Genomic DNA, 14,112 nt, shown 5'->3' with positions numbered 1-14,112 from the left:
GACCTTTTTCCAAAGAAGACATACAGATGGTCAACACATGAAAAGGAGCTCAACATCACTAATCATCAGGGAAATGCAAATCAGAACAAAAATGAGGTATCACCTCACACCTGCTAGAACAGCTGTTATTAAAAAAACACCCAAGAAATAACCAGAAATAAGCGTTGGTGAGGCTGTGGAGAAAAGGGAACCACTGGTGCTGTTGGTGGGGATGCAAACTGGTGCAGCTACTATGGAAGACAGTATGAAGGTCTCTCAAAAAATTAAACACAGAACTACATATGATCCAGCAATTCCACCTCTGGGTGTGCATTTGAAGAAAATGAAAGTGTTGATTTGGAAAGATATACACACCCGCCTGTTCACAGCAGCATTATTTACAACTGCCAAGACACTGAAATAATCTAAGTATCCACCACCACGTGCACTGATAAAGAAAATGTGCTATATGTGCAGAATATTATTCAGTCATATAAAAGAATGAAAGCTTACCATTTGTGACAACATGGATGGACCTTGAGGGCATTATGGTAAGTGATATAAGTCAAACAGAAGAAGACAAATACCATATATTCTCACTTACACATGGATTAAAAAAATAATAATAAAAATCTGAAAACTCACAGGTAGAGGAAACAGACTGGTGGTTGCCAAAAGCATGGCGGTGAGAGAATGGGGCAAAATGAGTGAAGATGGTCAAAATGGCCAAATTTCAGTTATAAAATAAACTATCATTAGGGATGCATGGGAGAAGGCAGTGGCACCCCACTCCAGTACTCTTGCTTGGAAAATCCCATGGATGGAGAAGCCTGGTGGGCTGCAGTCTATGGGGTCGCTAAGAGTCGGACACGACTGAGCGACTTCACTTTCACTTTTCACTTTCATGCATTGGAGAAGGAAATGGCAACCCATGGGAGAAGACACTGGCACTCCACTCCAGTGTTCTTGACTGGAGAATCCCAGGGATGGGGGAGCCTGGTGGGCTGCCGTCTCTGGGGTCGCACAGTCGGACACGACTGAAGCGACTTAGCAGCAGCAGGGATGCATGAGTGCTAAGTTGTTTCAGTCATATCCAACTCTGCAACCCTACAGGCTGCAACCATAGCCCGCCAGGCTCCTGTGTCCACAGAATTCTCCAGGCAAGAATACTGGCGTGGGTTGCCATGCCCTCCTCCAGGGGATCTTCCCAACCCAGAGATCAAACCCATGTCTTCCATGTCTCCTGCACTGGCAGGTGGGTTCTTTACCATTAGCACCACCTGATAATTGGGAATAGTTGTTTCAGTTATTGTAACTATAATAATAGTTAATAATACTCTACTGTATATTTTCAAGTTGCTACCAGAGTACATCTTAAATTAAAAGTTCTCAGCATAGGAAAAAAATCTGTAACTATGTATGGTGATGGATGTTAACTAGACTTACTGCAATGATCACTTCACTGTATACACAAATACTGAATCACTATGCTGTACCCCTGAAACAAATGTCAGTTATACCTCAATTTACTTTTGTAAAAAAAATAATTAAAAAAAAACCAAAACTGTGGTACATCCAGGTGATGGAATATTATTCAGCACTAAAAAGAAATGAGCTACCAAGCCATGAAAAGACATGGAGAAATGCACATTAATAAGTGGAAGAAGCCAGTCTGAAAAGACTATATACTGTATGATTCCAACTATATGACATTCTGGAGAAAATAAAACAATGGAGACAATGAGAAAAATCAGTGGTTTCCAAGGGGAGGGTATTTTTAGAGCAGTGAAAACACTCTGGATGGTATTATAAATGATGCATGCATGTCATTATTGTCCATATTCATAGAATGTGCAACACCTGGAGTGAAGCCGAAGGTAAACTGTGCACCTTAGATAACTATGATGTGTCAGTATAGGTTCATCCTGGGTTAAAAAAAATGTACAATTCTGATAAATAATAATAGACAAGGCTATGCACATGTGGGGGCAAAATACACGGGAAAGCTCCATACCTGCCTCTTGATTTTGCTGTAAACCTAAAACTGCTCTTAAAAAAGTCTTAAAAATTAAAGACACTTCACCAAAGAGGATATACAAATGGTGAATAAGCACATCAATGTTAACCATCAGGTAAATGCAAATTAAAATCAAAATGAGTGATCAGTACACATCTGTCAGATCACTAAAACAAAAATAGCAGCACCACCAAACACTGACAGGAAATGTGGTGAAGAAACTGGATCACTCATACATTGCTGGCAGGAATGTAAAATGGTACGGTAACCATGGAAAACAGTTTAGCAGTTACTTAAAAAACTAAATGTGCAACCTCCACATAACCAAGCATTTGTGCTTCTGGGCATTTATTCCCGAAAAATGAAGGCTTTTGTTCACACAGTAAACCATACACAAAGGTTTACAGCAGGCTTATTTATAATAACTAAAAACCAGAAACAAGCCAGGTGTCCTTCAGTGGGTGAACAGGTAAACAAACTGCGGTACACGTACAGCATGGAACACTACTTAGCCATAAAAAGGAACGAGCTATTGATACACCCAACAAACAGAACGAATCGCCAGAGTTATTACGCTGAGTGGAAAAAGCCAATCCCCAAAGGTTACATAACATATGATCTATTTATATAACATCCTGGAAGTGACAAAATTAAAGAAATAGAGAACAGATTAGTAATTGGCAGGGATTAATTAGGGCTGGTGCAGAAGTGAAAGTGAGTATGGCTATAAAGAGGCAACATGAGGTATCCTTGCAATGCTGAAACTGTTCCTGAACCTATATGTATCAATGACAATTTCCTGGTTATGATATCACACTACAGTTCTGTGAAATACTATCACTGGGAAACTGGATACAGAATATGTGGGATCTCTGTATTATTTCTCACAAATGTATGTGAACCTACAAATTATCTCAAAATTAAAAATTCAATGTAAAAAAGATGAAAAAAGTATACCTGAAATTGATTCAAATCAGAAATAAATGAACCCAACTGATAACATGACCACACAGAAAAAAATTAACTCAAGAAACTTTTGAACAGAGTGTTCTGACTACATACATCCTTCCCAGGATATATTCTATCTTGAACTTTAAGTCATCAATTTGTCATTGGTAGTGAAACCAATATAATAATTCCTAAACTGTCTTATGGGTAGCTGAAAATAGAAGAAATGGGTAAATATTGTGATATACTGGAAACCAGGGTTTTTACCCACAGAGAAGGCAGGCACAACTACAGAATGGGGAAGGATGAACGAGACACACACTTTCTAAGTCTGTCCACTGAAAGTAACGTGCAGTAGCATCCCGGCAGAAACAGGTACATTAAAAACCCAGATAATGGTTTCCATACCATTCTTCACTGAAAGGAACATGGGTTTCTTGGAAAAATGACTCATTTCTGGCCTGGAGTGAGGAAATCACTAGGTAAGTCTGGAATATCTTTACTGCTTCAGAAAGCAGTAAAGTAAAATGATAGGGACATGTCAAAAGGTCACAAAGCCATCTTGAAGACGCTCTCATTGCCCAAATGTAGGACAATTTGAGCATCAAAAAAAAATATGATGCTTGATTATAGCACATTAAAAAGAATCAAGTTGCCTATCATATTACCTAAAAGAGAAGAGATACAAAGAAAAGAAACCTCTTCAAACGCCATCAAATGTTAGGAAGGACAGAATTAGAATATCACTATCAACACGATGTAATAAGTGATTGACACAGACTCTCTAGTCAATACTAAAATCAATGGGTTAAAGTTTATTGGGGAACAGGATATTCACTCAGTGTCCAAGTATCACTCCACAGTTACTTACTCTTACTAAGTGATTAAAATGACTATACAAAAAAAGTAACAAAGGAGAAACAATATGTCTATACTGACAGATTTGGCAGTCATCACCCTACACAAGTAGAACACAGGGACCTATGTCTCCTCCTATAATGCTATACAAGGGATACAACAGCACAAATTTAATATCTAGGCAAAAATGTTTAACCTAAATCTAAGAAGGCAAATTTAAAACATGGGATATACTACAGACAGTTAATCTGGACTCTTCAAAAACTTCAATACCACCCAAAAAAGTATGATTATTCTAGAATGTTTAAAGGGGAGACTGAAGTGATACAATAATGAAATGTGATGCATGAATGTTTTTATTCCACTGATTTATTTCACTTGTTAAACCATTTTACTAAGGTATGACTGACACAGAAAAAGCTGTACAGATTTAATACATAAAATGTGATGAGTGCAGAGGTAAGTATACACCTGTGAAACCATCGCCACAGTCTATGCCATTAAAATATCCGTGTGATATATGAATCTTGATTGGCTCTCGAGTTGAAAAGTCAGCTATAAAATTAATTTTTTGACAATTAAGGAAACTGTGTATTAGATGGTGTTGCTGAGTTCATGTTACTATCTTAGGTGTGATTAGTATTGTGGTTTCATAGCAAAATGAGAGGTATGCTGAAATATTTAGGTGAAATGCCACGTCAGCAACTTACTTTTAAATGAAAAAAAGCACATGTATGTGCATGTGTGTGTGTGTGCAGACAGAAAGAAAAAACAAATGAGTCTAACAGACACAAAACACCACAATTATTACACAAAATACCAAATCACTACAAAACTCTTTTAGTGTTTTCATCTCACTAAAGGTCTGTTTAAATGAGATACAGAGGAAGAAATAACATTCTATATCACACTAAGAATCTAGTTTTAAATGGGCAAATAAGCACTAGGGAGGTTAAAAAATTTGTCCTGAATGGACTTTTTCAGGGCATTGTGCAGATACAGATATTGTAGCTGCTGACCACTTCAGACATTGCATGTTTTTGGTAGTGTGCTTACAGAATACTGCTAAATATCAGAATATTGAAGAACAAACCAACAATAAGAAGAAAAGAAACACAAAACAAAAATTCTGTGAATTTTAGTAAAGTAACTTGCAAAAACAGTTAATTCTACTTTGTCCATCATTCTAGCAGCCAGGACTCCTCCTAAAAAGCATAGTTTTATACACTTTGCAACCAGTCCAAAAACCTTCATGTTGCATATAATTAGCACTTTGCCATTTTTCTACACAAAATCAATATTCCAGATGATACCCAAGTATTGTTACAGGATAGCAATCATTAAAGTTAGTATGTGCAGCTTCACTTTAACAGCTTTATAATATTCTGATCCTTTGAAACATATTAACCCATGTTTGATACAATACTTCTATATCATGTTTGATATAATGTTTGCTATAATATAATAATAATACTTATTAACTGGTGTATCTAATTAATCAGAACTATCCATTGCTTAACAATGGTGGAAAATAGGATAGAGCAGGGGAGTGGAAGAGCACAAAATAAAATTCCAAGGTAAAAAGTAGATAAATTATCACAAAGTAGCTATTATGAAATAGATCTTCCCACAATGAGGACAACTGAAAAACTTGATTTCTAAAGGTCATTCTATTCAAAATGTATGTTTTTACCATCTGTGTTGAAGTGTGTAACTGAACAAATGAGTGTGGTTACAAAGTGAATCCCAGATTAACCGGGACATTTGTTCAAGGAGAAGCAGTTGGAGTTTGGGTTTTTGACATATCACCACTATGATAATGTAACTATGTTATTATCCCCGTATTAAAAATGATGAAACTGAAAGAAGGAAGTTAAGTAACTTCCCCCAAACCATGTAACTAGCCAGTGGGCAGAGCCAGGATTCAGACACAAAGCCCAACTGCAGAGCCTGTCCCTGGGATGACTATACTAATATTTCCATCGCTTGTTTTGAGGAGGGGCTGATGCTGAACACCTGCACTAAGTACTCTGCTTATGTCATTTAATCTTCACAACAACCCTGTGAAGTAGGATTTTTATTCCTATTTTTCAGAAGAGAACACTGAAGCTGAGAAAGGTTGAGTAACCTATCCGAAGCTATCCTGCCAATGAATGGAAGAACCAGGACTGAATTCAAGTGTGTCTGACTCCAAAGCCCTCACTCTTTCTACGACCACACTCTGTCCTCACATTTTATATATAAAGTACTTTATTTTTCAAGAAAGCATATCTTCTTCTAGATAACTGTTAGTTTAAGTTAAACATATGTCCCTGTGTTTATTTGGAATTAATAACACTTAACTTCTCTGAAGATATTCTTTCTTGTGAATTAATGAGGTTCCACAACATGAGAGGATAAACTTAAACTGAGGGTGTTATAATGCAGGGAACAGTCATAAAAAGGTCCTCAAAAGCTGTTTGGTTCAAACCTTTTAAAGTTCATCAGTCTTGGAAACCAGTAATAATTAACGGTACACATGCAAAGCTCACCAAAAGAGGCTTGCACTAGTCAGGGATCATCTGAAGATACGACATGACTGAAACTTCATATTATACAAATACATCATTAAATATCTTTTATTTAACTTCTCATTTTGTATTGAAGTATAGCCAATTAACAATGTTGTGATGGTTTCAGGTGAACAGCAAAGGACTCAGCCATATGTATATACATGTATCCATTCTCCCCCAAACCCCCTTCCCATTCAGGCTGCCACATAACATTCAGCAGAGTTCCCTGTGCTATACAGTAGGTCCCTGTTGGTTATCCATTTAAAATATAGCAGCGTGCACATGTAGATCCCAAACTCCATTAAATGCTTTTTAAAAGCCTAGTTGTACAGTTTGCAACCACTCCAAAAAGTTCATATTGCATATAGTTGCCCTTCTCTTAAAATAAGAAACCATTCTTATTTTTCCTTATTTATTTAAATCCTCCTTGTTCCAAAGAGAATCTGAAATAGCTGAAATCCTCCTTATTGTACCTTGAGCAGAACCAAGAAACCCAGAGCCTGGGTACCAGCTGGTCTGTGAGATTCTAATACACTGACCACATGTGGCCAGGGCTACTTCGTGGGACCTCCAGCAAGTGCCCACCTAAAAAATGAGGATAATAACAATAGCTACTTCCCAAGGCCGTCGTGAAGTGCAAATGAGCTAACACACGCATAAAGTTACAATTGTGCCTGCATATAAACAACAAGTGTGCTGTCATCTATTATCGAAACACCACTTAGATGGAAAAACACCTATGAGCTTTCTCTATCTCTGGATAAAAGAGAAAACTCAGAAACTGACTTCACCTCTGCACTGGCTAACACCTGAATCCTCTTCCTTTAATTACCAGACATAGAAAGAGGCCTCATTAGAAGAAAAAACCTTCAGCTGACTCCTCCATCTAATCAAACTACCATGCCCTTTTTTGCCAGTTTTCACTGTCAGACATCTCAAATATATTTTCTGTAGCTTCTGTTACTGATATGCCTGAGCTGCCCTTTGGGAAAACCAGCTGGCATTACCCCAGGGAAGTCAGAACTTGATTTGGGAGGTTGAGTAGAAGCAGGAAAATAGAACAAACAGAGTAATGCAAAAACCATAATGCTAATACACTAGCTAGTGGACAGACCTATACTTGCCCCAAGGTCCTGACAGTTAAATCCTCTAATCAGCTTTCTTTCCCTATAGGACATATAAAAATAGGAGGCCAGATTATAACCAAACACTTGCTGAGATAGTCCAGTCACAAGACCAGACATTTAAGCCTCTAGGCTGTGCCACCTTCTCTGAAGAGTCCTGGGAAAAAACATTTCCAAATTCTGCCTCTCCTACTCCCATTTTTCTGTAATTCAATGCTGCCTATCCACCTTCTGCTTTAACAGTTTTTCTTTAGATATGTTAATATCATCTATTAGACTACATCAAGTCCCACTCTTCCTGCTTTCAACCTGAAAGAGACATCTTTTAAGATGTCTTCTGCAGAAAACTGAGCTCACCTATTGTGTGATTTTATTAAGCCAATAAAAGCTGAGTTCTGCTGGTGGTACAGACATCACATCACACACATGACCCCACCTCTACCTATCCATCCCCGCCTCACCCCCAACACCCTCTCATCACTTTCTCTTTGATAGTTCTTAACTTGGATTTCACGCCTCACCATATTCAGGGATCTCTTTACACTTCCCATTCTTCTATACTTCACTATGGCAATTGATACAATTTGCCACCTATTTCTTAAAAACTTTCCCCATCACTGGTTTTAACAAAGCCAAAAAACTGTTGATTTTGCTCATTAACTTTAAATTGCTCTAGAATGCCTGTAGTGGTTAAGACTCCAGGCCCAAGAATCAGACAGACAAGGCTTCAAATCCAGGTTCTACTCCTTACTAGCTACATGCCCACGGGAAAGTCACTTGACTTAAGCATTTCTCCTCCACTATAGAATGGACATAATAACATCATTGGTTATTGAATGCTTAGCATAATCAGCTTACTCTGGCACAAAGTAATCACTCAATAAATATTAACTACTATCTTTGTGTCCTAATTCTCTTATCCTGGTATTTTATTCCCTTTCTACCTTGAAGAATTCATGATCGCAAATAGCTATGCTGTAATTAAGTATACTCCTTAAGTTATTCTTGCAAAACTAAACCTTTCAGCCTCTTCTTCAGTAATTAAAAAAAAAAAAAATCACTATTTCTAGTTTCACCAATATCTAAGAAATAACCTGCTGAAAACAAATTTCATCTTCATACACTTTCTTAAAGCACTCCTTTCCCTTGGCCTCTGTAATACCATGCTTTCCAGATTTTTTCTTCTTTGGCCATCTCTTCCTAGATTCAATTGCCAGCTCATCCTCCTGTAACCAGCCTCTACATGTTAAGTGTTCTAAAGGGAAAGCCTAAAGGGTTTCTTCATTTCTCACACTATAACTTCTCCGCTGGCAATCTCATGCTTCATCATGGCTACAACTGCAATCTATAAAGAAGTTATAGACTTCCATATTATCTCCAGTGCAGACTTCTCCAAGCTCTATATCCTCTATATCCAAATGCCTACTGACATCGCCATGCAATGACAAGGCAACATAAACTCAATAGATACAAAACTGGATTCATGGTCTTTGTGGATTCATGATTCCATGATCATCCAAACCTAGTTCTTCTCCAGTATGTGGTTGTTAGTGAATGAACAGCATCACCATCCATCCAAGCTGCATAAGGCAAAATTCTAGAATCCATCCTTTATAACTATCCTCTTCCTCCCCCTCTAAATCTAATCTGTTCTAATTTCCATTAAATAGACATTGTTGCATGAATTTCAACCTATTTTTTTACACTAATATGAAAATATTCTCCCATGCCGATTTCATCCCCCCACTACTCATTTCACCATTATAATGCCAAGGTCTCTAGCAACTGGAACTTCCCCACTGTCCAGTTCATCCCTCCCTAACACCTCAACAATCAAATTTCTTATTTCTTCTAACATTCTATCTACTCCAGTCACAAAAAAGCTACTTTACAATATCTACATATGATTTATTGTTTACCATCCCTCTTCCCTAGCCAAGCCATATCTTTTCCTCTCTCAAAACTCTTCTTGGAATCCTTCATTTGTTAAACCAACCCAATACCACTCCTTAAAAAAAAAATAAAGGTTCAGATTCAGGGCCATAATTCAATCAGCCCAATAATCTATCTCTGACAGAGACATCAATAGAACATATCCAGTTTTCATCACAGACATAGTCCTCAAAATCGATTACCCAATATACTATTTCCTTTACATCAAGCACTGCATCTGTCAAATATACACAGTTTGTGTCTTTCATGAACAGGTATGCACTTGCAGCCTTTTCTACTTCATAAGGTTATAAATTTCACAAATTTAACATCAACCATATAAAACTGAATTTCCTTTATTTGTTCTGAATTTCCTCTCTCAAGCATCTCAAGGTAGTCTTCCTGGTTTAATATTTACCAATTTGGTGAACAAGTTGATCATTTTTCATTCATATCATTTGTGCTTTTAAAGGAATGCAAAAATAAATATAGGATGAATCACACCCTTACACTCTGCTTATGGGACATGATCCAGCTATATTCGTATCTGTATTCCTAGTTTCCATAATAATGTCTCATAAAGAGAAGGTGCTCAATGTATGTTCACCAAAATTAAAAGAATTTTATTTAGGACTGATGTTGTGTTCATGCATTCCAAAGGAAGTAGAACTTCTCAAATATGTTAATTCTGCTTCTCTTAAAGAAAAATAATATTGAGGCTTAAAAAGGGTAGAAAGAATTGATGCCTCACACAGGTGAGGAGACTGAACAGGGCAGCTGGCTGCTCTAAATGAACTGAAGCTATTCTTGGATGTGATCACCAAACCACCAGCAGCAGAGGAAGCATGGAATCCCAGAAGGCTGCCAAAGACTGAAGAGAGCAAATAAATGCAGGCTTGATTTAAAAAAAAAAAAAAGAACTGCGAATGGTCCAGTATACTCAATGCCAGTCCTTTCTAAATTCAGATTATTTAAAAAGTAGCCACTAATCACTTAAAAAAGAAAATGTTAAGCATCTGTGGAATCAACCTACATTATACTCAACTAATTTCCTTTATTTTTTTTTACAGAAGTATTTTTACAGATAGACATCATGTATCAAAAAGACATAAAAGTAGTATGTTGGGAGAATTTCAACAAAGTATCTGATCAGTATCTCACTAAACCAATATAGAGAAGATAAACAAAAGGTGGATAAAGGTATGATAAGGGGTGTGTGTGTGTGTGTGTGCTCAGTCGCTCAGCCATGTCCAACTCTTTGCAACCCCACAGGGACTGTAGCCCACCAGACTCCTCTGTCCATGGAATTTTCCAGGCAAGAATATTGGAGTGGGTTGCCATTTCCTACACCAAATGATCGGACCCCCCAGGGATCGAACTCACATTTCTTGGTCTCCTGTACTGGCAGGCAGATTATAGCTCAACCGCCTGGGAAGCCCAATTAGGTAGTGAGGTAACTGTTAAAATGATCATAACAACAGAGTGCTCATTAATGAATTGTTATGAACCTGAAAGACAGTTCAGGACTTTCATCTGTGGTCTTCTCCTGTTTAACAATTTTATCAATAAGGAAAGAGGAAAATATACGGAAGGGATCTATCTAAGTGATCTGTGAGTAGCCATATCCCAAATATATAACTATGAGATAGGCAAGCGCTCTAACTTATGCCACAAATGTAAAACACACACACAAACAAAAAAGAGGCTTAATGGCTTAGTTCACAGCAAGCTTAGTTCAATCTGACAACGACAAGCTCAATATGATGTGGAGGAAAAGCTAATGTGATGCTAGCTGCAGCAGTAGTATATCAAACAGGCGATATCAGTCCTGCTTAATTTTGGACAGATCATACCACAGCTGGGATATGGTGTACCCTTCTAGGGGTCACTATCTTCATAGAATCATAACCATATCGGCATATGTTCAGAATAGAAAAACCAGGATGCTTAGGGGCCTGAACACCATTAAAGGAAAGGCAGAAAAGAATGGTGGTGGTTTAGTCACTCAGTCATGTCCGACTCTTGCTACCCCATGGACTGCAACCCACCAAGCTCCTCTGTCCATGCGATTTCTCAGGCAAGAATATGGCAGTGGGCAGCCATTTCCTTCTCCAGGGGATTTTCCTGACCCAGGGATCAGACCCTGGGATCGAATCCGCATCTCCTGCACTGTCAGAAGGATTCTTTACCACTGAGCCACCTGGGAAGCCCATAGAAAGGAATGGAGATTTATAAATAGGACAAGACGATGCTTGAGAGGAAAACAATGGCTACCTTCATTCAGTCATTCAACAAATGTGAATTACAAACCTATTTCAGGCCAGATGCTGTGACTAGAGATAGGGTAAAACAGTCTACATCATGTGTATATCTGAAGAGTTGAAACAGACAGGATCTAAAAAAGGTTAAGATTGTTATATATGATTTCATAAGGTAGAAATAGGAGGTGTAGGAAGAAATTCCAATGTAACTGATTTTAGCTCCATATAAGGAAGAGCATTTTTAAGAGTCAAAGCTGTCTAATGAAGGAAGAGGCTGCCTGAGAAGACTGCAAGGTTACCACCAGTTACGGTGTACTCAAAGGGGAGACTGCCGAAATGACAGGCACTGAACTGGACCATCTTTAATGTTCCTCACAATTCACACTATGACTCTTTCTATACTTCCACAGGAAATGGACTCACTGGAGTCACCCTACTTGTGTACTCTAGCATCACAGGTTTCCCACAGTTGTTACTTTCAACTCTTCACCCTGTTCCCCACGGAAGCAATGCCATACAATTAGGAATGGAGCTGAGAGCAACAGGAATAATGAGATATAGGACAAAACAGACCCAACAGTACACAGAATGCAAAAAACCAATACTGTTCAACGTGTCTTGCATTTGTAAAGGAAATGTAAGAATTCTCTATCCCTGAAGTCATAAATTTAACATATTTTATTATGTTCAATTAATAGAAACAAGTATCTGTTATGTACTGCATCTCTTGTTGGGAGCCATTTTTTCTAACCAACGAAGAAAAAATAATTTTAAGATCACTTTGAGAATCTGCATCCTAAATAAACACTACAAACCCTCTATTATAAGGTTATGTGGGAACTAAGTTTAGAATACATTTCTAAAAAGAAATAATTCATCAGATATAGCAGGCCAAATACCATAAACTAATAAAATAGTGAAATTCTGATTAAATGGACACTTAAATATTTTAAAAATCACAGGCAGGATAGACATAAGAGAAAAGGTCTAGACCATTTAGTTCTACAAATTACTTTAAGATCACAGAAGCTTACTTTCATTTTATTTTTGCAATTTTAAAACAGTCTCTATAATACACTGGCTTTATATGCTGGAACTGGGTATTCAAGGAGTTCACCCTTCCAAACTCTTAATATTAACTTCTTGGAAGCACTCCCTCACTCTTCAGCGCTTTCTCAATCTGGATACAAGAAATGGGCTACGATTCCAAATCCAAGGGTTCTCTTTCTTCTAAATAGCAGCCAGTTAAGACAAAAGTGAAAAAATTAAGAGGTACACATTTTAACCACCAGCCCTGAAAAAAGACTTCCCCTCCAGTTGTCGTCAACTCTGACGGCTCTCTACCCTTTCTCCACACGCGCCTGGTCTTTTCGGTAGAAAAAGAAAACAGGGGCGGGGCGGGGGGCGGGGAGGAATACACCCCAGTTTCCCTGGGACGGGGAGACCCCTTTTGTAGAAGTGGCTAAAAAGGTAGGTTCCCCACAGATTTCATCTCGTTGCCAAGGCAGCGCCGGCCCGACTGGTCCGGCGCGAGGGCAGTTCCCGCCGCCCGGACCCCACGGTGGCCCCGGCCTGCGGCAGGGCAGCCCCGGCCCAGCCAGGCGCCCCCCAGGCCGCACAGTCCCTACTACGACCCCGGACGGCCCCGCGGGAGCCCTCGGGACCGCGGAGAAAGGCGAGGAGACGTGGCTCGACTTACAGTGACACCATCCGAGATGACAGCACCAGTGCAGCTTGAAGCACTTGCCGTGGCTGTGCGTGGCACAGATGGAGAGCCCGTCGCATGGCTGGAAGTCGGGTCTGCGGGCGGCGCAACTCCGCGCCAGGGCCTGAGCCTCGTCCACTTTCTCGCTCTTCCAACCGCGCTCGGGCGCCGGCGCCGCGGCCGCACTCATTTCCTCTCCCTCCGCGGAGCCGAGACCGGGAGCTCGGTAGGAGCGGCGTCTGGACGGGCAGGAAGCCGAGGCGGGCGCGGCGCGGGCCGGGAGTCAGGTCAGCCCTTGGAGGTGGCGGTAGCAGAGCTGGCGGCGGCGGGAGCGCAGCGGTCCCTAGGCTCGCACAGGAGCCGCCCCGGGCGCTGCGACCGGGGGCTGGGCCTGCCGCCGCCTTCCCTCCCTCCGCCGTGGCGCGCGCCGCGCCCCCACGTGCACACGCACGCGCACACACGCGCGTTGGCTCCGGCAGACGCCACGAGTCCCCCCGCCAGCCCCGCCTTCTCACACACGGCTGCTCACACACGCTCGGCGGCCCTGCTGCCGCCGCACACTCACTCAACCTCCGTAGGCTGGCCCCCACGGACGGAGGGCTGTTAGGAACACAGTCGCCTCGGAGGCTCGGTTTTCACACGCACGCCAGCTTCCACGCACGCTTCCCCCACACACACTCCCTCCGAAACACATGTTCACACTCCGCGGAGGGCTGTGCACGTTGAGGACCCGGAC

At 40.2% G+C, this 14,112-nt stretch overlaps 1 protein-coding gene across 1 annotated transcript in view; it reads right to left on the bottom strand.

Annotated features, from left to right (window-relative positions):
- The window catches only part of C1H3orf70 (chromosome 1 C3orf70 homolog), a 119,079-nt gene extending 105,267 nt beyond the window's left edge, over positions 1-13,812 (bottom strand). Inside the window, exon 1 of the mRNA XM_061413787.1 lies at positions 13,371-13,812. Within this exon, the coding sequence (XP_061269771.1) occupies positions 13,371-13,566 (196 nt within the window). The 5' untranslated portion in view covers positions 13,567-13,812. The remainder of the gene's footprint in view (positions 1-13,370) is intronic.
- Between the last annotated feature and the right edge of the window lie 300 nt (positions 13,813-14,112).

This window comes from Bos javanicus, chromosome 1 (genome assembly GCF_032452875.1).
Source record: "Bos javanicus breed banteng chromosome 1, ARS-OSU_banteng_1.0, whole genome shotgun sequence".
In the NCBI taxonomy this organism is placed as follows: Eukaryota; Metazoa; Chordata; class Mammalia; order Artiodactyla; family Bovidae; genus Bos; species Bos javanicus.
This window is presented reverse-complemented; position numbering and strand designations above follow the sequence as displayed.